Here is a 26,703-nt window from a genome sequence, read left to right as displayed (position 1 = left end):
TTTGAGGGAAAGCAAGGCTGGTCATAGGTTAGAGGTGAAATTGAGAGGAGAGAAGGGAGATGTTTAATAGTTTGAGCATTATTGTATATATAATAGCAATATTGTAGGAACTCTGAGTTCTGATGCTTGCTGTGGTCTGACTTTGGTGGCATGTAGGCACAAAATTCTTGGTAATCTAGTGTGCACTTTGAGATGTGGTTATTACTGACAAATAATTGTAATGAAGCTGCTTATACTAGAATTTATCCCTTCGGGGTCTCTCACTCTTAATTAGCTTTTTTACTCAAGGCAGTTGCTCTACCACTTAAGCCACAGCTCCACTTCTGGCTTTTTGCTGGTTAATTGGAGATAAGGTTCTCACAAACTTTTCTGCCCAGTCTGGCTTTAAACCTCAGGCCTGATATCTCAGCCTCCTGAGTTGGTAGGATTATAAGCATGAACCACCAGCACTTGGTACTTTCTCAGTTTTAAAATATCATGGTTCATTCTTTGGAGATTTATACCAGGAGCTATGTAGTTAGGGATCATTAAGTACAAGTCAAACAGTAGACACTAAGAAATGTCAAGTGAAGTTATTTCAATCCACATAACTGGGAGAGATCATGATGCGGTTTATTCCTGGATTATAGCTGTCTTGTTTACAATTTTGGAGCTTGAGCTTAATAATTTTAAATGTAAAATTTATGTAAGTCAATTGCAGTATGACTGTATTCCTTTGGTCTTCCAGAATGCTGGATAGCTGGTCTGGTTTTGTTTGTGTAATTAGGTAATGTGATTATTTCTTCCAGATGCAGCAAATTACTATTACTTAATTATACTAAAAGCAGGAGCGGAAAATATGGTAGCTACACCATTAGCAAGTACTTTGAACTCTCTTAATGGCGATGCTCTGACATTCACGACTACATTTACTCTGTAAGTGAATCATATGTTGGCTTGTTCAGACGTGTTTTTCATTTACCAGAGTTAACACAGTCTAAGCATATAGGTGATATATAATACCTTTTGTGGTACTCTGATGGACAGGGCCTCATGCATGCTAAGCATATGCTGTAGCATTGAACTGCATCCCAGCTGTGATAATTCATAGAATGTTTTATGTTCCTCTTCTATAATGCAGCCTTCAAACTCATATGTATTTCTGATGATATTTTTCCCATTGAGTAGTACATTTCTTCTCTGTGATTGTAGATACTTACAAGTAGTGTATAGATTGAATCTGCACCATAATTTAAAAAAAAAAAATCATTCTTGGGGCTTGGATTCAGGGCCTGGGCACTGTGCCTAAGCCTCTTTGTGCTCAAGGCTAGTGCTCTACAATTTGAGCCACAGCACTACTTCTGGCTTTTTCTGAGTGGTTTATTGGCGATTAGAGTCTCAGGGACTTGCCTTCCTGGGCTGGCTTTGAACTGTGATCCTCAGATCTCAGCTTCTTGAGTAGCTAGGATTATATGTGCCCAACTGCACCATAAATTTTATACATGATTTAAATCTTATAATGTGCTCTATATCTAGTCTTAATACAAAGGTTTTCAAATTTAGTGCCTGATTTATTTCGAAATTACAAAGTCAAAATCTAATTTGAAAATAAATTGCTACTTGTGTTAAAGATCTTTAATTACAAATATTGAGGAAAATATTTCTTTAGGAAAAAAAATTCCCACCGGTTTTACCAATTTTTGTTGTGTTTAGTTAAAAACACAATTCTTTTATTCTCAGAGCCCTGCAATTGTTATTTGGCATCATTTTTAAGGATATATCTTGGTGTTTTTCTTCAGTTATATTTAATGATTTTTTTTGGTTTTTTCAGGCAAGATGTGTCCAATGATTTTGAAATAAATATTGAGGTTTACAGCTTGGTAAGCACTGAAAGATTTCTAAAATAATCAATTGTGTTTTTCTTTAAAATATTACGTATTAAGTTAATAATATTTTGGGTTTGTGTATAGGTTCAAAAGAAAGATTCCTCAGGCCCTGATAAGAAGAAAAAAGCATCAAAGTCCAAGGTGAGAATGACAGAAGTCATTATTATAGTCAGAAATGCTGTCGATCATATTAATTTGGTAGATAGTTTGACGTGACATGCCCCTGCTCTCTGCATGGTGCCCTGTGTAAGTGTGAGTACAGAGGTAGGACATTTAGATGATGTGGGTCATAAGTGTTATCATGGCCCTCCAGGTACTCTAAAATAGACAATTGACTTTCTCTGTAGTCATGTGGCAGCTAATGTTTACTAAAGCTGCTAAACCCTCCCCCAGTGCTCTTGCTAAATTGTCTACCATGATGTGGTTATATGGTCACTTGTACAAGCTAAGGATGGAGCTGTAGCTTAGTTCCCATCTTTCTGGTCTGCTCTTGTTTTCCTCTTCTCTCGTACAGTTTTTCTCCATTCTGACTTTCTGTTGGAAAAAGTGAGAAGAAAAATTTATTTAGTTCTAACAATAAAAATGAATAGCATCTGTTAAAAATTGTTTTATAAGGTAGGAAGGGGTAAGAAAGTAATAGAAGGGGCGAATTTGGTCACAGCACATTACATGCATGTATAGGAATATCACAGTGAAACCCTTTGTACAATTAATATACATTAATAAATAGAGAAAAAGCATGTTGGGAAAGTCTTCATAAGGGATTTGAGTATGGTCTAGTCATATTATTTTTTTATGTGAGAATATCTGTTGCTTTTAAACTTTAAATCACAGTATTTAAGAGGAAATAAAATATACTATCTCCTCTTCTAGGCTATTACTCCAAAGAGACTCCTTACATCTATAACCACGGTAAGTATAAGTTGTTTTTTGTGGGGTTTTTTGCCAGTCCTGGGCCTTGGACTCAGGGCCTGAGTACTGTCCCTGGCTTCTTTTTGCTTAAGGCTAGCACTCTTCCACTTGAGCCACAGCGCCACTTCTGGCCATTTTCTATATATGTGGTGCTAGGGAATCGAACCCAGGGCATCATGTATTCCCAGCCCCATATATATTCCCAGCCCCGGTAAGTATAAGTTTTATGAAACTGAGTTCTCTTGAGTTGTCTTTATCTTGCACATACAGTTAGACATTTATTAATCTGTTCTAAATACCCAGTACAATGAAAACCTTAAAATAATACTAAATTCTAGTGACTTCTAGCACTTGGGAGGTAGAGGTGGTAGGATGGTGAATTGAAGGCCAGCCTGGGCTAAATAAATAGCTGGACACTGTCTTCAAACAAATAAGCAAAATGATGTCAGTGTTGAAAAAATTCTCAGTAATTTTGTAAAAAACTTTGTGTGGAATGTAATTCTTTTAGTATTACAGTCTTATACTTAGTATTTTAATCTCCATATTGAAGGAAATAACTTTTTCTTTACTTTTTTTTTTTTTTTAGAAAAGCAACCTTCATTCATCAGGTGAGTTGGATCTTAACAATTTGAAACTTTAAGAAGAATTGTTGGGGCTGGGAATATGGCCTAGTGGCAAGAGTGCTTGCCTCATATACATGAAGCCCTGGGTTCGATTCCCCAGCACCACATATATAGAAAATGGCCAGAAGTGGCGCTGTGGTTCAAGTGGTAGAGTGCTAGCCTTGAGCAAAAAGAAGCCAGGGACAGTGCTCAGGCCCTGAGTCCAAGCCTAGGACTGGCAAAAAAAAAAAAAGAAGAAGAAGAAGAAGAAGAATTGTGTACTATCTTATTGAGTGTTTACCTTGCTTTATGGTGTTTACCCTGGTTTGCTTGGGGATAATATTTTCTACCCAGGCTTTCTTAGTGACATGAGAGATTTCTGCCAGAATCGCACACAGCCTGGTCACACCCATTTCAGGCCCCATATAGGTGATGATTCTCATTATTGAGTAAATGTGTGATCCTAGTTTTTGGCAGCCTCTTCCCTTTGCCTGTGCCTTTGTTTTGTACCACCCACAATGCATTTACTTTTTACCTTTTTGATCCAGATGGGACCAGCATTATGTCAGAAAAGCCAGGAGAGGCCTCCTGTGGAAGGGCTTTAAGCCCTAAGTTTTCAGAGGGGATGAGAATAAGGCTGGTTTCACTCACCTCCCTTGGGCTATGGGTCTCTTTTCATCTGGCACAGGAGAGTGACTAAGAATACTTGGGCAGAGCTAGATAGCCTCTGGTTAATCCTGTCAACCTGAATGTTAATAGTAATGAAGTAGTTCCATACTTCTTATGGGAAAATTGTTTTGAATGTTCTCATTTAAAAATGTTCTGTTTCTTTAAAGAACCATCCCAAATGTTAAGAAACATGTGTACCTCACTGAAACCTTCTACATAGTTTTCTTTCATTAGGAAATGTTGGTGTTCTTTTTCTCATTTAACGAGGAAAAATGAGGCAATTTGATGTCCTTCTGTTGGGATGGGATGAGGGTTGTTACTAGTCCTAAGAAAAGTCATTGGAAATAAAGCCAATGTCCTCTCCTTGCAGTGCTGGCCAGCCCAGGAGGCCTTCATGCCGTGCGCACCAGCAACTTTGCCCTGGTTGGGTCTCATACTCTGTCGCTGGCCTCAGTAGGAAATACCAAGTTTGCATTAGACAAGGTAACACACCTTTGTTTACAAGTGTCTGGTATATTATTACATTTAGTCTTAAAAAAAACTAGGTAGGGCTGTGCCCTGGGTTCAATTCCCCAGCACCACATATACAGAAAATGACCAGAAGTGGTGCTGTGGCTCAAGTGGCAGAGTGCTAGCCTTGAGCAAAAAGAAGAAGCCAGGGACAGCGCTCAGGCCCTGAGTCCAAGCCCCAGGCCTGGCAAAAAAAACCCAAAAAACCAAAAAAAAAAAAACTAGGTAAATGAAAATTCCACAGTGCTTTTATGTATTTTGAGTCTTTGGTTGATACTGTGTTGTTAGAGACACATTTTAACAGATATGGGTTTACTGAAACAATACAGTTTTTGATGTTGGAAGTTTTCCCTGTGCTTTTATTCTCTGTCACTTCTGAGTAAGGAAATGTTGTTACTTCTTGTATTCAGATGATAAATTTATAGTAACTTGCCTATTTGAGTTGATATTTTATATTTTTTATTTATTTATTTATTTATTTATTTATTTTTGCCAGTACTGAAGCCTGAGCACTGTCCCTGTCCCTTTTGCTCAAGGCTAACACTCTACCGCTTGAGCCACAGTGCCTCTTCCGGCTTTTTCTGTATATGTGGTGCTGAGGAATCAAACCCAGGGCTTCATTCATCCTAGGCAAGTACTCTACCACTAGGCCACATTCCCAGCCCTGAAATTTTGGATTTAGTGTGGATTTAATTCTTAGGTGGTTGAAAGCTACTTTTGTCTTTTCTTTTCTTTTTTTTTTTTTACATTTTTCTTTTTAGAAAAGTCCTTTGGAAGCTAGGTGACTTCTTTCCATACTTCCAAAATAAAGACTTCAGAATTCAGACCTATATTTTATTACTTTTGAGTGGGTTTCTGCCGTAATGTAACTGTAACTGAACTTAGATCTAACAAGTCCATTTGAAGGAGTAACAATGCCAGAGGCAGTGCTATTCTTTAATTATCTTAAACTTTTTCATTATCATGCAATAATTGTGCAGTAATATTTTAACAAATATCCACAAAGTATACTGATCAATTCAGGGGAATTAGCACTCCCTTTTCCTAATTTCTGTGTTTTGGAGCCTTGGAGTTCTCGTCTTTCAGCTCTGTGTAAAGTCTGTACAGTAGTAGGTGCTAATGAATCCTAGTTTCCCTGCTGTGCTACAAACCACTAGACTTCAGTCCTTCTACCTCACTGTTGAGGTACTGGTCCAGAGTCTCCTTCCATCCTTCTCTCTCCTCCTCTTCCCTGCCTGCAGTAATCACAATTCTACATTCAGATTGGCCTTTTAAATCTGCATGACAGAGAGTTGCAATACTTTTCTTTGATACATTATTATAAGACATTTCTACAGGCTCAATGTAGAGGTGAAACCCTATAAAGATAAGATGGCCTGGTTTCTTGTATTTGCCCTGCTAGTAACATGTGCTTTAACATTTGTTTTCCCGTTAGGAAATAACAGGTTAACAAAAGCTTTGTAACTTTAAAATTCTATAAAATGTTTTCGTTTAATTAACTGAAAAAAGTTTAATGTATTTGAAATTTTGATACTCTTAATGTATAAATGTATTTTAACATGTTAATTTCTAAACTTTTATATAGCTTTTTTTTTTTTTTTTAGTCGTTCAGTTAGTTTTACAAGTTGAGTGATCCTCGGTCTTTTTTGTTTGTTTTAGATAAATTATGATGTAAAAGAGCGAGAGCTACTGAGCTATTTGTTCCAGGAAAAGGTTGCTGTTATTTTCTTTCCTTGAAACTAATATGTTTAAGAAATCAGTTCTTAATTCTTGGTCCATGTGTGTTTGTTTCACTAACTCTTACTCTCATATTCTTTTGTTACTTGGGATAATTGAGAACATTATTCTTACTTTGGATCTTACAGGTGACCGTCTTTTTTCTCCACTCAGAATTCTTATGGCTTCCTTCCAAACTCCCCCATTTCCTGTGCATGCTTGAGATTGGGGTTTTCTCTGTGCTTTCTTCCATTTTATGATTCTTTAACATTCTATATTCGTTTCAGTATTGATTTTTTTCCAAGTACCAATTAAAATACCAAATTAGTAACAATGTTTAAAACTAAAATTATCCAATATTTCTGACTTCCCATGTATTGCAAGAGTTACCAGTGATACCTTAAATAAAATTAGAAAACCTGTAGGATCCAGATTGGCTAATTTATCCATGGTTATATGGATTAGCATTAAAGTTACATGGAACATAAACATTTTAAATATGCTTATAAAGATCAATTGTAAGTATTTTGTGAGATTATAGAAATACTAATTAACAAAATGCTGGGAAGTGTTTTCTTATTTTAAATTCTTTAGACAAATTAGATAAACACAAACTCTGGAGTTCTGTGAGCTGCTTTTCTTACTATGTATTGCCATGTAGCTAATTTGTACATATGTAAGAGATTTCATTAAATTGAGATTGCAGTGACATCTTTTTAAATATGACTGTTCTCTTGAAAATTTTTAGCACAATTTAAGATGTCACTCCTAAAGATAACTAATTATACTTCCATTTTAAAATAACTCCTTCAAAATTATAACTTAAATTGCCAGCTACATGACTGAGTGCCAAATCAAATCAGTGAACTTGATTATGTTTTACTCTTAAGTGTTAAATCAAATAGTGGACAGTTGCAATATAATTTTATGAGCAATGGGAAAGCAGAAATGTATTTGAGTAACTTGTGGTTGTTGTGTTTGAGTACTGAAGATAGTTGACATTTTCTTTTTAGTCAATGAGGAAATATGAGACCTGTGCTCAGAAGGTTCTGGTTTAATTGACCTTGAGAGATGGGGCAGTTCTTTCTTGTCTACCAAAACTGCTCAGTAAGTGGGGGTGGGTGGGTGTTTGTTTATTGTACTGGGGCCTTGTCAAGTACACCTGAGCCAGAGTTACAGGGTTATCTCTACGATCCCTCCACCATGGAATTTCTATGGGGCTTGACACCATCTGTTTGCTCTCCACTCCAGATTTAAGACAGCACCAACAGTAGATTGCTGTCTTATGAAAGCTTTTAGATACTGAAGTAAAGCCTGGTATCTAAGAGTGTAAATGCTGCATCTTGTACCCTTTGTTTCAGTAGGGAGTCTAACATAGTCATCGTTCTATACTTTGATGGAAAATGGGAAAAGGACATCCCGAAGCTCATCTTCTTACTTAAAGGAACTTTTTACAGAGGTTTCCTTTTAGAAAACAGAGACACCAGTTTAAGTATTATTAGGGGAAATCGTTAAGTAAATAACTGATGAGAACTATAGATTTTGGGAGTTAGCAGTACACTGCTTAGACTCATCTGTCTAAAGCTTCCTGGTTTATGCCTGCTGGCCTGTGTAATTGTTAATAGTGTCCTTTCATTCTAAGCCACACCAGCATATAGCTTATTATACCATTGCTCTGGTCAGAGGTTGCATCTTACAGCATGGGTTTGTAGTTACAAGTAGGCATGGAGGATGAAGTTTCTTCTGCCCTGTTTGTTCTTTTTTTCTGAAACTACAGCTAAACATACATTAGACTGCGACTTTGTTCCTATAGCTCTGTGACACATTTATGTCTTCACTTCGTATCATTTCTAGTGACTTGTTTTCAAGTCCACCTGCCTTTCTCACAATGCATCTAGTGAATTTTTCGATCCAAATTTTTTAGTTCTTAAATTTCCATTTGCATCTCTTTTGTAACTTCTGTTTCTGCTGATCTTCCCCATCTTTTCACTTTTGCCCATTTTCCCCTTGTTCGTAATGTAAGTGTCCTCATGTTCTAATTCCAGATCTGTGGATCTGCTGTTGATATTTCTCTTGATAAACACTTTTCCCTTTTTTTTTTTTTGGTCCAAGACCAGTACTGGAACTCAGTATCTGGCACTTTAGCTCATTGGCTGGTGCTCTACCACTGAACCGTGCCTCCAACTCCTTGGATTACTTTTTTTTTCACATTTTCTTGCTTTTTCAGGTCTTGTAATTTTTTCCTCTCATTATTTTAGGCCAGAACTATGCTGTAGTAGAGCAGTAGGAACTGAAGTAGATCATAATTTGTTCTTTTGTTTCTCGGCAGTTTGGAGTAGGGGTTGGTTGGTCACTTTGATGCACTCTGAAGTTGTTTTGATTGGGCTGTGGTTACTTTTGGTTCAGTAGATATCTGGAGAATGAAGTTAGGTCCCATCCTTGAACACTACTTTGATCTCTACGGGCTGTAGGTCTGTAAGAGCTCTCTCTGCTTTCAGACCTTATTCATCAAGAGAGACCTAATAGATGTGGGCCTGGGGCTCAGCTTTATCTCTTTTTCTTCAGATACCATATACCCATAGCCCAGCGGAGCCATTAAAGGTCAGCTTCTTTTTCCTTTTGCTTGCAGAATTTATGAATTGTAGTAACCTTGCACCTCTGCCAGCTTGCATCACCTAGAAAAGGCTCATTTCTTATTGGAGTTTGATCCATGCAATCTATTTGCATAGGTCTTTGGTGTCTTTTAGGAAGGGAAGCCTTGCTTTTAAACTTTCTCTAGTAGCTTTGTGTTATTCTAGTAGAATCTTTTGTGAACACTCCTATCCTTACTGGAAGCAGAGCTCTGAGCACCAGAGGAAGTATAACCCTCTATGGCTCCCTCTAGGGGTGCAAAATGGGATGAACTCAGTGGACAGAACTAAGAATAGTTTTGAGTGTGCATCTCTGGCTCTACCTGGAAGATCAGCCAGAGTGGACAGTGAAGTGCCATTGTGTCAGGACAACTATGGGATGAGGTGTGAGTTGAGGCCAACCCAGACTTTTTTCATGCTAGACTTGGGCAGTTCTTCTGCAGAGAGACCCAACATTGGCTTTCCCATGAACTGTGAGGTAGCACACTTCCACATCGTCTCCACTGCAGACTCGAATTGTGTATGGAGTACTTTGCTTTGGAAATATTCCAGGAGTAAAGTGGTGCAAACATCAAGACAAAGCTACATCATGGCATATATTAGCACTGTATTGTGATAGCAAAGGGCAAGGTAGCTCTTAGAGTGAAGTGAGTGTATATGTGTGTATGTATGTGTGTGTGTGTGAGGTCTAGTTTAGACATAATGAATTCACATCCTAATAAACCCATCATAAGTTGAAAGGTTCTAAGCTGAAAATGTACTTACTCCCCATAAAATTGCTGAACATCTCAGCTTAGCCTGCTTTACCTTTAAGCATGCTCAGAATAATTAATCTAAGTTGAGCAAAATCATCTAGCATAAGTCTATTTTGTAATAAAATAGTATCCTATCTATTATATTCGATTCCTATATCTAAATCTCTCCCCTCAAAAGGAAAAACAAAAAACCAAAAACACTGGCATAGAGGACTATAGAGTGACAGTTATTTATCCTCCTGATTGGTTGATTGGAGATGTCACAGGTGCTCAGCATCCCTGAAGAAAGATCAGAATGCCAGGTTCTAAGTGTGTTTTCTACTGAGTGCATTTGCTTTTGTACCATTGTAAGAATGTTTTCTTAAATGTTTAGATTTTTTTCCCACTAAAAAATTTATTGTGACAAAATGACATATAGCTAATCTATAGCATCAGAAGCTTGTGAGGTGGGAGAGGCAGGGTAACAGGACAACACTATTGCATGATAGGTGTGTGTGCTCAATAACGTTATGACATCACCATATTCAGTTTTCTACAGAGACCTCAAATGTAGAATTCAGTGAGTTAGGAGTAGTGAATACAGCTGCATCCTAGCACTAGCCACAGCACAGATATTCCCGTGGCTGCCTTCACTCAGCCTCAGGCCCACATGAAATCCACATTTCTGTCACCAGTCTTGGTTTTGCTTATCCTCAAGGACAAGTTCACTTACACAGAGCCACATAGTCTTTAGTATGACTGAACATGTTTTTGAGATATTTTTCATGTTGTATGTATTAGTAGTTCATTGTATTTTTTGTTAATGATATACTGAGGTAAAGTTTATATTACAGAAGTAGCAACTGTGAAATAAGCAGTTCCGTGGCTATTCGTAAAGACATGGTGCTGTGCAAGCAGCCATCAGCTCTGTTAGTTCTGAGACATTCCCTTGTTTTCAGAAGTAGTCCTTTACTGCCCATCACACCTGGCAACCACCAAATGGGCACTCTGTTTTTATGAATGGATATATCCTGTGTTTCACAAATAAGTGGAGTCCAGCTTCTTTGTGTGAGTGCTTGAGAGGTACACACTCATGATGTAGCATGCATTGCAGTGTTTAATCTTTTTTATGTCTGAGTAATAGTCCATTGTGGGTGTATGCCTCATTTTGTTTCATCTATTGTTGGCATTTAAGTTGTTTCTGCCTCTTGGCTGCTGTGAACATCTGATTGATCACCTGTATTGGTTCTTTTGGGCCTATACTCAGACGTGTGATTGGGAGTCAAATGGTAATTCAGTTTAATTTTTAAAGGTCTCTTGCACTGTTTTCCCCAGTACCCCCTATGTCATTTGGTGTTGCCTCCAGTAACATGGGCTCTTGTTTCTCCATGCCACCACCAGTGTGAGTTGTTTTTCTCTTTTAAAAGTTGTGACTGTCCTGTTGAATGCAAAGTGCCATCATTGTGGATTTGATTTACATTTCCCCAAGGACTATTGGCACTGAGTATCTTTCTGGGTGTTGTTGGAAAATATAAACAAAGTGTCTTTCTAGGACTTCATCCAAACTGGATTGGGCTGTTTATTTGGGTTGTCTTGTTGTTGTCTTTAGAATTTTGTTTTTATGTCTTTTTTTTGGCCAGTCCTGGGCCTTGGACTCAGGGCCTGAGCACTGTCCCTGGCTTCTTCCCGCTCAAGGCTAGCACTCTGCCACTTGAGCCACAGCGCCGCTTCTGGCCGTTTTCTGTATATGTGGTGCTGGGGAATCGAACCTAGGGCCTCGTGTATCCGAGGCAGGCACTCTTGCCACTAGGCTATATCCCCAGCCCCTTTATGTCTTTTTTTGCTGAGCTCTTTGGATGTTGTCGACAAGGTACTCCTTAGCTCTCAGCCACAGTGAAGACAGGTGGGCCAACAGCACTGTGGGAACAAGAACTAAGAAGTGGGATTTGCACTGTTATGTGATAGTTTATTTTTAACTTTTGCAGAACCTCCATGTTGGAAGGTGTTAGGTTTTGGTTTTTTGAAGCAGTCTCACTAAGTAGCTGAAGCTAGCCTTGAGCTCACTATCATCCACCTAAGCATTCTGAATTCTGAATGTTAGAATTACAAAAGTGTACCACAAGTCAAAAAAGTTCTTAATCTTGATGAAGTCTAATTTTTTTCTTGTATTGCTTGTATTTTTGCATCATATCAAAATTAATTGCCAAGTCCATCATAATGTTTTGTATTTGTCTTTTCTTAAATTCTGTAGCTCTTGTTTAAGTCATTCTCCATGTTGAGATAACTTTGTATATGGTTTGAGGTAGAAGTCTAACCTCACTTTTTGCATGTGAACATCCAGTTTTCTCAAACACTGTTGAAGATCACTTTTCCTTTAAATGATCTTGGCACCCTTGTCAAAAATCGATGGGTGGTAGATAGGTGGATTTATTTTGGGAGCCTGAATTCTGTTTTATTTTCTAACCTGTGGCAAACCAGAACTCTGCTGTCTTGACTACCAGTGCTTTTAATCAGTATTGGAAAGTATGATTCCTCTAGTCTTGTTGTTCTTTCAAAGATTATTTTGGTTGCTTGTGGTTTCTTGCAGTTTCATGTGAACTCAAAGATTGATTTGTTTTTGTTTTTGAGTTTGTTGTTCTTTATTTCTGGGTAAAATTATATTGTATGAATTTTATTGCAGTGGATTTATCCAGACTTGTATTCATTTGAGTGCATTCTGGTGATGGTGAATTAATGGGTACATGTATTTCTTAAAGCTGTGATGTCTTTCTCATATTAATTTGGAGCTTAGGAATTTTATTTTTGTCAAGTGATACCTTGAATGCAGTTATTCTTCAGAAGTATTTGTTGCTAAGGAACCAGTGGCTTTTTGGCCATATCTTTTATACTCCAGCTTTAGAAAATGCTGTGGTTTCAATATTTCTCTTGATCATGATTTACACATGTTTTTTGTTTTTTTTTTTTTGGTTTTTCTTTTTTTGGCCAGTCCTGGGCCTTGGACTCCGGGCCTGAGCACTGTCCCTGGCTTCTTCCCGCTCAAGGCTAGCACTCCGCCACTTGAGCCACAGCGCCGCTTCTGGCCGTTTTCTGTATATGTGGTGCTGGGGAATCGAACCCTAGGGCCTCGTGTATCCGAGGCAGGAACTCTTGCCACTAGGCTATATCCCCAGCCCATACACATGTTTTATCAAGAAAAATACTTTGAAACTCTTAGGCAAATAATTTATCTACTTTCTTCACAGGTGCCTTTTTTATCTTCTCTGGAAGGTCATATTTATTTAAAAATAAACTGCCAAGTGAATTCAAGTGTTGAAGAGAAAGGATTTCTAGTAAGTAACATCCCATAATCCTCCCTGTCTTCCTTCTGTCCTGTGACCTCTAGGCTTAGGGCTCTATAGGAATGAGGGTCTATGTAATCCCATGATGAACTGGCTCTGTGCTGATTTGCTTCTTGTCACTCACTGTGCAGGTGCTAGAGAGAAAGATAACCCTCCAGTCAGGGCTGGGCTAAACAAAACGAGCAGGGACTGTGGGTGGGCAAGAATTAAGCTACTAGAGGATGCTGAACTGCTAAGTTAGCCAGGAGCAAAGAGGGTTGTTCTTGTTCATATACAATGCCCGGGCCCTCCTTTGCACCCCCACCCAAAGAAAGGAAAGATGTCACACTTGTGGCAGGTGTTGGGATAGCGAGAGCTTAGCATTTGGTGGTGGTGGACTGGGGTGAAGAGACTGGGGAGGAAGGTATAGTTAGGGAAGATGGACCTTTTAAAGAAACTGGACACTATTCTGAAGCCCTTGAGTTCTTATTATAGCGTTTGAAGCAGAGGGAAATATTATGATTGGAATTTATTTTTCATTTTATTTTTACTGGTTCTGGGGCTTGAACTCAGGGCCTAAGCACTGTCCCTGAGCTTTTTTGCTCAAGGCTAGTACTCTACCACTTGAGTAACAGTTCTACTTCCACTTTTTTATTTATTTGATTTAATTTTTGCTTATGTGGTACTGAGGAATCAAACCTAGGACCTCACATATGCTAGACAAGCTCTCTACCACTAAACCACATTCCTAGCCCCCACTTCAGTTTTTTTGGTGGTTAACAGAAGAAAAGAGTCTCAAGAACTTTCTTGCCCAAGCTGGCTTCAAACTACCTCAGCCTCCTGAATAGCTAGGCTTACAGGTGTGAGCCACTGGTGCCCAGCTACACATTTGGGATTTTGAGAAGTCATCTTGAGTGTTATATGGAGGTGGAGTAGGGTGGCAACCCCCAATATCAGTTTGGAGGCCAAGCCACTGCCTATGAGAGACCAGGGAGAAACATGCAGAGAGGGAGGACAATGACTGAGTGGGCCTGAGTGGTATGGCTGTAGGGAGAGGGAAGGCAGAGGTCAGATGAACCCCTCCCACCCACCCAAGATTCTGCCTTGAACAGTATGGGTGTCAGGGATGCTTCTAGAAAGAGGACCTTGGGAGGAGCAAGTCTGCTTCTCCCCAGATTTAGGTTGGGGAACTGTGTCTTCCATCTCACATTTTATTAAGAAAAAAGGCAAGCAGTGATACTGAAATTTTACAATGAACACCCACCTGCCAACCATCTAGATTTTATCTTTTTTTTTTTTTGCTTGTTTTGGTTTTTGGCCCGTCCTGGGACTTGGACTCAGTCCTGAGCACTGTCCCTGGCTTTTTTTTTGCTCAAGGCTAGCACTCTACCACTTGAGCCACAGTGCCACTTCTGGCTTTTTCTATGTATGTGGTGCTGAGGAATCGAACCCAGGGCTTCATGTATACGAGGCAAGCACTCTACCACTAGGTCATATTCCCAGCCCCTAGATTTTTGTCTTTAACCTGTAATTTTTTTTTTTTTACTATTTTTATCACTTACCCACTATTAACCATCCACTAGTCACGACCCAGTCTGTCCAATCTTCTTGGAGGAATGTCAAAATTACTGTAGATTTTAGACACTTTACCCATAAAACTTAAACACACATGGCTACATCTCAGAAACCAGATTTCCTTGAAGATCTAGACTGTTACCATCATTCCAAAATGCTCTCCGCTCCTATTCCCAATTACTTCCCACCCACAGTCGGAAGTTTTAGTTTGTTAGATCCTAAAGAGTTTGAATTTTAGATGCTTAGAGTTGTGTGTCAAAGATCTGAGTTTGGAACTTAAGGTAGACGTTCTGGTTGAAGTGAAGATTTGGATGCCTACAGTGTGGTGGGAGCCTGAGGTTCTGATCTGGAGGAGCATTATTTCAAGGATAGGGCAGCAGAGAAATCTCCTCAGAGGAGATGGCAGGGAAGGGAAGGAGACTTTAGTGTTGTGGTTGCTTTGTGAAGACAGTTTGAAGGGGGCAGGATGACTAATAGAACGGAGTCAGCACAACGGTGGCCTTCTCTCCAATCTTGGCAGAGCAGACATCAGAGTGCACGCGGTCAGAGCCAGCGGACTGAGGAGCAACTGTTGAATACAAAGCTTGGCAGTAGAGGAGTGAAGCAAGGAAACTAAGATGTGTGCAGAGGTCTGCAGAGTGAAGGAAGGTGTTATCCATATTTAGGAATGCAGGAAAAACATGAACAGCTTTACACACAAATGTGTGGGTTTAATAGGCCAAAGAGGTTGAACGTGGGGCACAGATCTAGACTAACTCCTTGAGGGGTATCATGAGAGGAAGAAATGAGCCTCAGCCACAGGTTTTTCCATTATCAGAGAATAGTATGGGGAGGGATGATGCCTAGAAGATTGCAGGCATGGTGAAGCTCTAAGTGGTTTCTCTGTGACATAAAATTTGGTGGACAGAGGGATAGTACCAGTCAAGTTGCAGTTGCTGTCAGTTCAGGAAGAGTGCTGGACTGCAGCGGGTAAAGCAGTTACTGATGGACACTTGGAATATGTTGTGATGCATTGTCCTTTCTTGTTAGCTTTCCTCTGCAATCCAGCAGGTGGCACTAGATAGTCTTGCAAAAATTGTGCTTGGATTCAGTTTTTTTTTTAAATTAAAATTCTGACCTAAACGCTGTATATATGTCTTAACCTATTAATGTAAATATTTTCATATTTTCTTGTGCACACATTTACCAACAGATAGCTGTTTCACTTGCATATAGTGCCTGCCTTGTGTACATGAAGCCCTGGGTTCAATTCCTCAGTACCACATATATAGAGAAAAAGCCAGAAGTGGTGCTGTGGCTCAAGTGGCAGAGTGCTAGCCTTGAGCAAAAAGAAGCCAGGGACATTGCTCAGGCCCTGAGTTCAAGCCCCAGGACTGGCAAAGAAAAAAAAGAAGTAAAGATGTGTTTAGAATGGCGCTTCTCACAACACAAGCCAGCCACATCAGGTTAGCTCTTATTATCCATCAACTACCGCAGAGAGGAAAGCCATGGGTCGCTGATGCCAATGGAGTCAGGCCAGCGACTGTCATTGCAGATGTCTGCAGGCACCCGCACGCCTGCTCACTTAACGTCTCTGAATGCTTGTGCCCCACCAGGAAAGCTGTGTGTGTGTGACAGAGATTGCCAGCCTGTCACAGCATTGTCACCTGTTTTTCTTGCTTTGTTCTTAATATAAAACTTAACATAAAATCAACAGTGAGGACTGGCATAGAAGTTAGGGCTCTGGGGAAGAGCAGCTGAAGTCAGTGAGGCCCTCTCAGCTCTGCCTCTGCTGTGTCAGTGGAAGTCCATCCTTGGACAAAGCCCACATGTCCCCATTGACTGGAGTGCTGTCTGGAACCCACCCATATGACTGCCACCCTTACTAGGCGGTCACTTGCTTTCCATAGGGCCCAACTGTACAGGCCTGATTTCAGGGGATGCTCATTCCATGTGTGCTCGAGTGTGGCCTTGTCCATCCAGGCCTCTCATCATCCCTGACTCCTTCTGGTCCCCTTAGGAAAATCAGTACAGTCTTCTCTAGGAAGACTGGTTCACTCAGTGTCATTTTACTTTATTTTCCTCTCTGGCACATAATTAAGGATCATTTGGTTAGGGATACTAGGTTTTGAAGCTTGAAATTAGGTCCAAATATATTAGGTTTTATATAGATGTCCTTAAATGCTATAGATGACATTGAAGTACATTTCTATGTGACCAGCCAGTGGTGTTTATTACAAAGGTAAAATACACCATAAAAATCTTCAATTTCAACATGCAAGAAGACACAGTTGAAATTTAACACACTGAATCGGCACCATAGGTTCTAAAGCCAGCCTTTGAATCGACTTTTCCAGACCATATTTGAAGACGTTAGTGGTTTTGGTGCCTGGCACCGGAGGTGGTGTGTTCTTTCTGGAAATTGTATCTCATATTGGACGTACCCGGATGATGAGAGGCGGAAGGTAATCTAAATACTGGTGCACTTGGCACCCTGCCTGTGTGGGACCTGTGCCAGTGCTTGTGTGTGTGCATGTGTTCCTATGGAAGTTTTATATGCTGCATCTACTCTGTTAATCTTAACACACTCCCAGGTGTATGTTTTTCCTTCTTTTCTCTTAAAATAGTCATAATATTTTTACTGACATGTGTTAATAAACAGCAGCTAATATTTTTAGTTGGAAATGTGTGAAATTCAATTTGGTATTATAAAAAGATAGTGCCTGCTGGCGCCAGTGGCTCATGGGTATAATCTTAGCTACTCAGGAGGCTGAGATCTGAGGATTGCAATTCAAAGCCAGCCCATGCAGGAAAGTTCATGAGACTCTTATCTCCAGTTAACCAACAGAAAACTGAAAGTGGTGCTGTGGCTCAAGTGGTAGAGTGCCAGCCTAGAGTTGAAGAGGTCAGGGACAGTGCCTAGGCCCAGAGTTCAAGCCTCACTACTAACTCCCCTCCCCCAAAATAGTATCTGTCCCCTACAGTTTATTCCTGTCTAGCTTGAACTCCGCCTGAGGTCCCCTGTCTCCCTTATCTGCTGCTCTCCTTGGCCTCTGCTGACCACTGTGCCATCAACTTCATGTTTGCAGGTTGGACATATAGAAGTGACATGTGGTATCTGTCTCAGATCCCACATTTAGCAATGATACCATGCATTATTTGTCTCAGGCTGAGTAGATCCCATTGTGCACGTACCACACTCACTGTTAACTGCCGATGGCCACTGGGTTGTTTCCATGGCTAGCTGCCGCTGTGATGCTGCAGTGTACGTGCAGTGCTGACCTCTCTTGGACACACTGATTTTAGTTCTCTTGAGACTATACACAGTCGTGAGCTGATGGGTGCCTCCATGGAGGAACCTCCATAGGCTTGTCCAGATTTGCTCAGCTGTTCAGAGGAGTGATATACTGTGTCCTCACCAGTAATCATTGTATTTTGTTCTTTCAGTAGTAGCTAGTCTACCAGGTGTGAGGCAATGCCTCCTCTTGGTTTTAAGTTGCATTTCTCTTAGGACTGGAGATCATTAGAGTATGTTTGTTGGTTATATCTGTTGGTTTTTTGTGTGTCTTCTTTTGAGAAGTATCTGTTTCTCTCTCTCTCTCTCTCTCTCTCTCTCTCTCTCTCTCTCTCTCTCTCTCTCTCTCTCTCTCTCTCTCTCTTCCCATACTTGGGGCTTGAACTCAGGGACTGAGTACTGTCCCTGAGCTTTTGTGCTACAGGTTAGCACTCTATCACTTGAACCACAACTCTACATCCTGCATTTTGGTGGTTAATTGGGGATAAGAGTCTTACGGACTTTACTATCTGGGCTGGCTTTGAACCGTGATCCTCAGGTCTTAGCTTTTTGAGTAGCTAGGATTATAGGCGTAAGCTACTGTCACCCCCAGCTATCTTGATCTTTTTACAAATAGGGCTATTTGATTTCTGATCATTATGTTTTAACTTTTAAATTAATGGCATTTTAAACTAATTTGTACCAACTTAGAGACCACTTATTGCTTACTGAGTTAAAAAAAAGCCTTGCTTTTCCTGCTAATATTTTGAAATTCATTCTAAAGAATCCCATAGGAAGGATAAACCTGGCCAATTGTACCAGTCGTCAGATAGAACCAGCCAACAGAGAGTTTTGTGCAAGACGCAACACTTTTGAACTGATCACTGTCCGACCACAACAAGAAGATGACCGGGAGACTCTTGTCAGCCAGTGCCGGGACACGCTCTGCGTCACTAAGTATGTGTGGCCTATTATTTCTTTCTGTCAACCAAGTAGTTACCTACCTTCTTCCTACCATGGTAGGCTCTTTTTGCTTTTTCTTTTCCATAGTAATGGTACAGGGAAGTCTGGCGCTGGGTGAGAAATCTGAGCTGTTGTTTATTCTCCTAGGAACTGGCTATCAGCAGATACTAAAGAAGAGCGGGATCTCTGGATGCAAAAACTCAACCAGGTTCTTATTGATATTCGCCTGTGGCAACCCGATGCTTGCTACAAACCTATCGGAAAGCCTTAGACGTGGACATCCCTCTTCCAGGGCAAGGCTTTGAACAATGCCCTCAGAAAACTCTTAAGAGCATCAGGTTTGCTGATTGCATTTTATGCTTTAATGGAAAGGGTTTGTGCAAATATTCACTACCTATTATGCAGTATTTATGTCTTTTATATGTAAAACTTCACCTCCTTTCTCTCCTCCTTCATTGATGATTGGAAGTCAATTCATTGTAGCTGATTTTGTGAAGTAAATTTAAGTCCTAGTTTCCTCAAAGAAATCTAATTATTCACAACAAGATGTTTTTTTTTTTTTTTTTTTTTTTTTGTAAAAAATAAGGCATTCTGAACTGTCTTCTAGGAGCTGTGGGTCTTGAAATAGCAGGGTGGCAGACAGGTACCTCAGATTGGCTCATCCCTTCTCTAGCTGCTGTAGTTTTTCCAAAAGGTGATCATGTGTTGGTTACCTAGGACTTGTTACTGGTGTACTGAGGAAGACTTCTATGGGACTTTACAGAAACAATTTTGGTAATGGAGATGGAACTTTTTTACAGTGAGTGTATGTTAGTTTATGCTGAGGTTGCCTTCAAGGATGTAGACATAGGGGATGTGCAAGTTGGTAATAATCACCTTATTTACGTTTACAGTTACTGTTCTGCAGTGTGTGCACCTTTTTTGGTAGCTCTTTAGCCTTTATCAAAACACTTATTTTTGCCATGCAGCTGATAGACTCTCCAACATTAATTAGCACGGTAATTCCTAATGCTCCTGCCACACAAACAACATAAATTGTAGAGCCTTTTTATGAAAAGGAGTCAACTTTTTCCAAGCTGCTATGGACTAACACTTTGCTTGCCAAAGTTCATGTCTACTCTTTTTTTTTCTTCCACATCATATATGATAGTATCTAGAAACCTATGTTGAAATCATTAAAAAAAAAACTATCATCATTTATTACCTTTTAAAGCCTAAAACCTTTTTCTAATTTAAAAATATTATAAGGAATATATGAATACACTTGGGACTTCTTCCCTGAATCATTAAAAGTTTTTGATGGTTTCATTTATAAACACTAAATCTGTCACCTGTCTTTTCTTACTTATTCAAGTGTGTTTTTCTTATGTATATTATACAAATGTATTTTATGACCTCTTACCTAAATAAATGATTGTAAATAGTTGAAGGAATCATTTATTTAAGAAATGCTGTATGTGGTTGGCTACTCTTCATGCCCGTGCTGAGGCTGGCTGCTGCTTTTATTTACTTATTTGTTTATTTTTTGTGTATTGGGGTTTGAACTAAAGGCCTTGTACTTGCTAGGCAGGCATGCCACACCTCTGCCTGTATTTTGGCAGGTGGAGGGGTTGGTTGTTTTTGTTGGTGGTGGTGTTTGACACTAAGTGCTTAGCAGATGTGGCTGATCAAGGGGTCCCTGGTATTTATTAGTAGACTTGCATTTATTCTTGACGATACCTTACCTATGGAGATATAAACCTAATGAGGAAGTTAAGTGACAAGTATTTTCTCATCAACAGAACCATTTTTTTTTTCCAGTCCTGGGGCTTGAACTCAGGGCCTGAGCACTGTCCCTGGCTTCTTGAGCAAAACTCAAGGCCAGCACTCTACCTGTTGAGCCACAATGTCACTTCCAGCTTTTTCTACTTATGTGGTGCTGAGGAATTGAACCCAGGGCTTTGAGCATTCTAGGCAAGCACTCTACCACTAAGTCACATTCCCAGCCCCTCAGAACCATTTTTAAAAAGATTTTTTGTGCATTTTCCCACACTTCCCAATATGCAAATTACATAGACTATGCGTACTTACAAAAATTTATATGATTATATTCAGATATGTTCTATTCATGCTGTTTTGTGTGTTGTTAGAAACAAAGAAAACAACACGAGTAAGCCTGGTAGATATAAAATGTATGACGTTCACTGTTTGGAGATATTTAGGTTGAGGTGATTGTGGAACATGAAGTTAGCAGCCTCTCAAACAGTAGGAAACACTGCCCTGATGATTTAATATCATCTCCATGCAAGTGGAGGAGGTGATCCGGACATGTGAGGAAGCTCTGATCTTCAGGGGAAAGGATGAAAAATGAGTGGGAGACCAAGTAGAGAGAGATGACAGGATATGAATCATGAAGATCAAGTTTCCAGAAAGGCCCAGGTGCAACCATAGTTTGGTGGGAAAATGTTGAAGGAAGCCTTATTTAGGATGAGGAAATGAAGAGTATAAGGCTTGTCCCTAAAACAGCTTATACCTAGCATTAAAAAAAAAATCTTTCTGGAGAATTTGTGTTTATGACTTATGTATTGCTGTGTAAAAAATTTCCCCTTGAACTTAAGTGAATTAAAATGACAACAATACTGACCACCATGCAGTTCCTGGGGGCCAGGATTCTGGACTTGGCTTAGCAGGATGCTCTGGTTCAGGGTTTGTGAGGGCTGTCATAGGGCATAAGCCCAGGACTGCAGCCCATTTGAAGCCTGCCCTGGAGGAGAGCGTGCTTCTGTTCCCTTGCCTGGCTGTTGGTTGGGTTGGTGTCTCACACAGTGGCTGCAGGGAAGGTAGAAGTTTTAGCAAGGATTTTAGAACATGCTAGGGTAATGTCTTTCACAGTATTGGAAAGGGAATTCAGGACCTCATCCTTTTGTGAGGCTTAATTCTATTCATTTAAATCATCCTTTTTTTTTTTTTTTTTTTTTTTTTTTGCCAGTCCTGGGGCTTGAACTCAAGGGCCTGAGCACTGTCCCTGGCTTCTTTTTGCTCAAGGCTAGCACTCTACCACTTGAGCCACAGCACCACTTCTGGCTTTTTCTCTATATATGTGGTACTGAGGAATCGAACACAGGGCTTCATGTATGCAAGGCAAGCCCTCTACCACTGGGCCATATTCCCAGCCCCTAAATGGTCTTTCTTCTGCTGAAATATTTACAAGAAGAGACATGGGCTTTTCCAGGATGTGCATAAACAGCCTTGGAAAACATAGAAAGTGCCTCAGAGCAGAAAGCAGATTTACTTAGGGACTTAGATGATAGAAATAGACCTTTCTTGAAGGAGCAAATGGCAAACACAACAGTCATTACCAAAGATCCCATTCGTTAAGCACAGGGCTCCTCTCACATCTTAAAACTGAGCATGGAAAGGTGTCATCTCCTCATTCCACTATAGTTTAGAGCTGGAGCCAGCACAAATGTGAATGGTCTCATTACTTTTACTGCTAGGAATGGTGTGGTCTTTTATCTCTATCTCTAGAGTCTGTGTCTTCCATGAATCTGGCAGGCCATCTTGTCAGCCTGCTGAGTTTATCTTACCTACCTCGTGTTTTTGAACTCCAATATTAAAGATACTCCCTGTCTACATGGTAAATATGGAAACACAAGGGGAAATAAATATCTGGGTTGTGAGATGCTGTATTCACTGAGGAGTGACAGAAGGACATGCATTTTTAAATGATACCCTTGGCACTCGTATTAAATTGTGGTTCTGTTTTTTTTTAACCATCTGCAGATTTTGATGGACATGAGACAACAATATAAAATTCATTGTGGTGTACATACTTGAAGTGTTTTCAAGGACACTGACAACAGACATTATTCAGTGTCCTCTTTAGGAGGGTCCATGGGGGAGATTAGTCTCAGGTGTTCAGAAAAGCTATATTTCTGTTGGACAGCTGTGATGTTCTTGTCCTATGGACACTAAATCTTGTATGTGATTGGGTATCTGTATTGCCTGTGCATCTTGGAAGCATAGAGTCAAATTTGTAGTCCAGCCCTTAGAATTAATTGAGGTTATAGTGCATGCATTTGAGAGTACTGAGCTTATTACCTTCAGTTACTTTTCTTCACTTATGCATTTTAGTTATGTATCTTTCTGTTTTTCTTTTAATCTGCTTGTGAGGGTCTGATGTTTTTGCAAAGTTTATTAAGACCAACAGTTTCTGCCTATCCACTCAACCTCTCTCTAGTTCTCCTTTCCCTTCCCTCTCCACCCTTCCTCTCCCCTTTCTTTCTCTGCCCTTCTCCTCTGCTTCTCTTCCCTTTCTCTCCTTTTCTTGGTGTAAATCCTTCTTTGGGTCCAATATGTGACAAGCCAGGAGATGCATTTCAGAAGAGAGAACGAATCTGAATATGCTACTTCTCAATCATTACACACCCGTAACGATGATTTGGCCCATTGTACAAGTCTAGACTAGAACTCATTTTTCTTAGATTTTTGAAGTCCTCCTCCATTGGCTGCTAGGTCCTAGCCTTTCTCTTGTGATGTCCAGAACTATTTTGTTTTTTGATCATTTTATGTGATTCGATGTTGGTCCCTGGAAGCTTTGCTGGGCCCTCCACCTGCCCCCAGTATTCTGAAATCTCAGGAAAATGCCTTTCTGGGTGTCTCTACATTCATTGTGCTCCGACCTTGACTTTTCCAGGCCCTGAGAGTGGGACCCAGGTAGCAGGTGAAGCTAAGACAGGACTTGGAGCAGGAATACCCAGGCATGGGAACCACTTTACAAGCTGGGAAAATGCTTGGAGAGTTTGAGGGACAGTTGGCTTCTCACATAGAAGAGGAAGATAAATGTAACCATGAAAATACAGGAAGGATAATTCTCATTAGATGAATAGATGAGTAAATGAGGATTAGGATGTAACGAAATATGGTGAGTACACCATAATCAGCAGACTGTCTCGTGTAACCTTATCACTGTATTAATTCACTTACTCCCTTGGCAAAACACATTGACAATCATCAGAGGCCAGTGGACTGCGCTATAAGCATTGTGTGAATTTCTGCTTCTTCAAGCAAAAGCCAAAAGAGTCATTAGTGTTTGTTCTCAAAATGCAGCCATACTTGCTGTATTATTGTTTTATATATATATATATATGTATACACACATATTTGTGTATAGTGAAAAGCAGTCAAATATCCTATACAGTGAAGTCTGCCGTGGCATTGTTTTTTTCTCTGAAAAAACTGTGGGGAGATCCCATAGAAACAATAGCCATATTAAATGTGCAGGAAAAGGAAAAACAATGAAAGCCAGAACATGCCAGTTGTTGGGGAGTGCCTTTAAATTTTGGCTCTCTTTTGATTCTGAGAGAAGACTGATTTTGGATGTAAGGAAGAGTTTGTGAGGTTGCGGAACTCATTCTTCAGACTCCTACTCCATGAAAGACCTGTCCTAACAATGTACGTGATGGGTGAAGAGGAAGATTTGAGATGTGTGCACAGTTTCTTGCAGCGCTTCTCCATTTTAATTGACTTTCTCAATTAATTGGTTGTGTTAGATAAAAAAGGCTCCTTATAAATTTTAATTTTAACATTTTCCCCCTGTCACAATAAGATTGCATACAAGAAATTCTGTTTTTATGAAAAGACATGTATTTGAGCTCGTTGGCTAAAATTATCTCTGAGGCCTTGTCATATAGCTAACTCTGAATTCTCTGTGAGTCACGAAACAGCATGAAGCCTGGCTGAAAAGTTCAACAATAGCTGGGACAACAAAACAGAAAAGTCCTGTCCAGATGGCCCTTGGTGTGTTTTTAAATGAAGAAGATACAGAATTGGAGCTGATTGCTGGTGGCTCATGCCTGTCACCCTAGCTTTTCAGAATGCTGAGATCTGAGGATTGCTACTCTAAGACAGTTCAGGCAGGAACGTTTTTGAGATCCTTATCTCCAATTAACCAGCAAAAAAGCCAGAAGTGGAGCTGTGGATCAAGTGGTAGAGTGTCAGCCTTGTGCAAAAAAGCTAAGAGACAACACATAGGGCCTGAATTCAAGCCCCAGGACTGGCATGTGTATGTGTGTGCGCTCTCTCTCTCTCTCTCTCTCTCTCTCTTTCTCTCTCTCTCTCTGACACACACACACACACACACAGAGATAACAGAGTTGGAAGAGACTTTCACTGGTGACCTTATCAACAAATGACTGTTAGTGGAAACTGATTTGTATAGAAGGTGAAAAATGAAAAACTTCCAGAGAATATGCCCTATCTTCCTTTCTTTAAAAAAAATAGTTCAGAATATGTATTTATCTTTAGACACATGAGATCCTGTCCCTATAGGGCTTAACCATAATAGCCAAAGAAAGACGTGCAGTGATCATAGAACTAAAAACCCTGGCAACTGGTCTACCAGTGAGACAGACTATTGGAAATTAGACAATGACCTTTGCTTTTTGTTATTGGTTTATATAAAGAAAGAGGTTATGATCGTTACTAAAAGCATTGAAAATCTGAATTGGGATATTACCTGAAGGAGTACCTGTAATTCTCATTTTATCCTTGAGCAGGCCATTGGGGAATTTTCCCAGGGAGTCTTCAAAATCCTGCTCTAAGATCTCCAGATAGATCTTAACGTTAAGATCTTTCTTTTGTATTAGCGGGAAGGAAAAGAAAATTCTGGGGATATGCTTCTCTATAGAGGCTCAAGACAACAGAACCCCTTTCATAGTCCTCAAGCATTTATCATGTGCTCCCCTATTCTCTGGTTCACCTCTAACCTTTACTTCTGCAAGAACAAGGACAGGCATGCATCCACCTACCATTTCCTTTCTAGTCTGCTGCCAACCCTAGTGACTCAGAATTTTCTGCCAAATGGCTGGAATCGGCTTGCAGGGTCTGCAATGGCCGCCTCATCAACCACAAAGCCAGGCTTCCTTGACTCAGAGGTGTAATTGTTCATTGGGTGATGGGAAAAAAATCGTTTTGCTCCCTGGACCTGTACCATGCAGTTCTCAGATGAACCACTAGATGGTGCCAGTTTGCCGATGGTTTTACCAAGTTGATTTTGTTATCTTCAGGAGTCGTTGGGACATTACAAAAATTGGTTACTTGCTTTTAACCAAGTTAAGATCTTTATTATGAATTCAGCTTTGATTGTAGTTAAAAATGTGTAGGAGTGTATAACATCCTTCAGAACATTATATGCCAAAAAATTAAACAGCCTGAAATAGAGAGCTATTTATGTTCCCTAACTTTGATTTGTTGCAACTCTCAAAACCCATTTCCACAAGGTGGCTCATTCAGATTCTCCAGTTGCTTACAGGGCATGGCACTGCCTGCGAGCTGAGCCTACTGGGGGGCTATGCACAGCATTACCTCATCAGAAGCCTTCCCAGAGGTGGAGGAGAGGTGAGGGTTTGCACATATGCTGGCGGCATGGTTCTCCCTCGCTTCCTCTCCTCCACTCATGGGCACCTTGGCATGGTCTTAGTGGGGCAGTTGTAGCATATTCTCCTTAAGCACCATGTCCTTGAGACACCATGGCTGTCTGGAGTCAGCAGAATGCTGTCTTTGGAATCTACCTAAAAGTCACCACAGGGTAGCATATGGTGGCTCATGCCTATAGTCCCAGCTCCTGTGAGGTAGGAGAATGCTTTGACTTCCTTGCTGACAACTGGCTTTTTCTTCATATTCTAGAATAGTTTTTTATAAACCCTGGGATACACACACACACACACACACACACACACACACACACACACACACACACCCCAAATTGTCCAGTAATGTGATAAACATCAATAAAGCTCCTTCTAGCTAGGTGCAGTGCTTGGGAGGTGGGCATAGAGGAATTGCTGTTTGAGGCCAGTCCCAGAACAAAAGTTTGTAATAGGAAGAATGATACTATATCATTTGCAGGGAAATGGACAGGCCTGGATAAATGAGGAAGTTAGATCTAAGTTATAAATATATGAACATACACAGGATT

At 40.1% G+C, this 26,703-nt stretch overlaps 1 protein-coding gene across 4 annotated transcripts in view; it reads left to right on the top strand.

Moving 5' to 3' along the window:
- The window catches only part of Anln (anillin, actin binding protein), a 44,683-nt gene extending 24,545 nt beyond the window's left edge, over positions 1 to 20,138 (top strand). For 2 of the 4 annotated variants that reach the window (XM_048339464.1, XM_048339462.1), the window contains 11 exons: positions 789 to 915; positions 1,811 to 1,859; positions 1,950 to 2,006; positions 2,739 to 2,777; positions 3,364 to 3,385; positions 4,419 to 4,531; positions 6,218 to 6,271; positions 12,881 to 12,967; positions 16,867 to 16,974; positions 18,568 to 18,740; positions 18,894 to 20,138. In XM_048339464.1, the coding sequence (XP_048195421.1) occupies positions 789 to 915; positions 1,811 to 1,859; positions 1,950 to 2,006; positions 2,739 to 2,777; positions 3,364 to 3,385; positions 4,419 to 4,531; positions 6,218 to 6,271; positions 12,881 to 12,967; positions 16,867 to 16,974; positions 18,568 to 18,740; positions 18,894 to 19,017 (953 nt within the window). In that variant the 3' untranslated portion in view covers positions 19,018 to 20,138. The remainder of the gene's footprint in view (positions 1 to 788; positions 916 to 1,810; positions 1,860 to 1,949; positions 2,007 to 2,738; positions 2,778 to 3,363; positions 3,386 to 4,418; positions 4,532 to 6,217; positions 6,272 to 12,880; positions 12,968 to 16,866; positions 16,975 to 18,567; positions 18,741 to 18,893) is intronic. The other 2 variants (XM_048339465.1, XM_048339463.1) reach the window with 1 other exon arrangement.
- Positions 20,139 to 26,703: the final 6,565 nt, after the last annotated feature.

The sequence above is a fragment of the Perognathus longimembris genome, chromosome 2, assembly GCF_023159225.1.
Source record: "Perognathus longimembris pacificus isolate PPM17 chromosome 2, ASM2315922v1, whole genome shotgun sequence".
NCBI classification, from domain to species: Eukaryota; Metazoa; Chordata; class Mammalia; order Rodentia; family Heteromyidae; genus Perognathus; species Perognathus longimembris.
The sequence above is the reverse complement of the archived record's forward strand: the minus strand, read 5'-3'. Positions and strand labels throughout refer to the sequence as shown.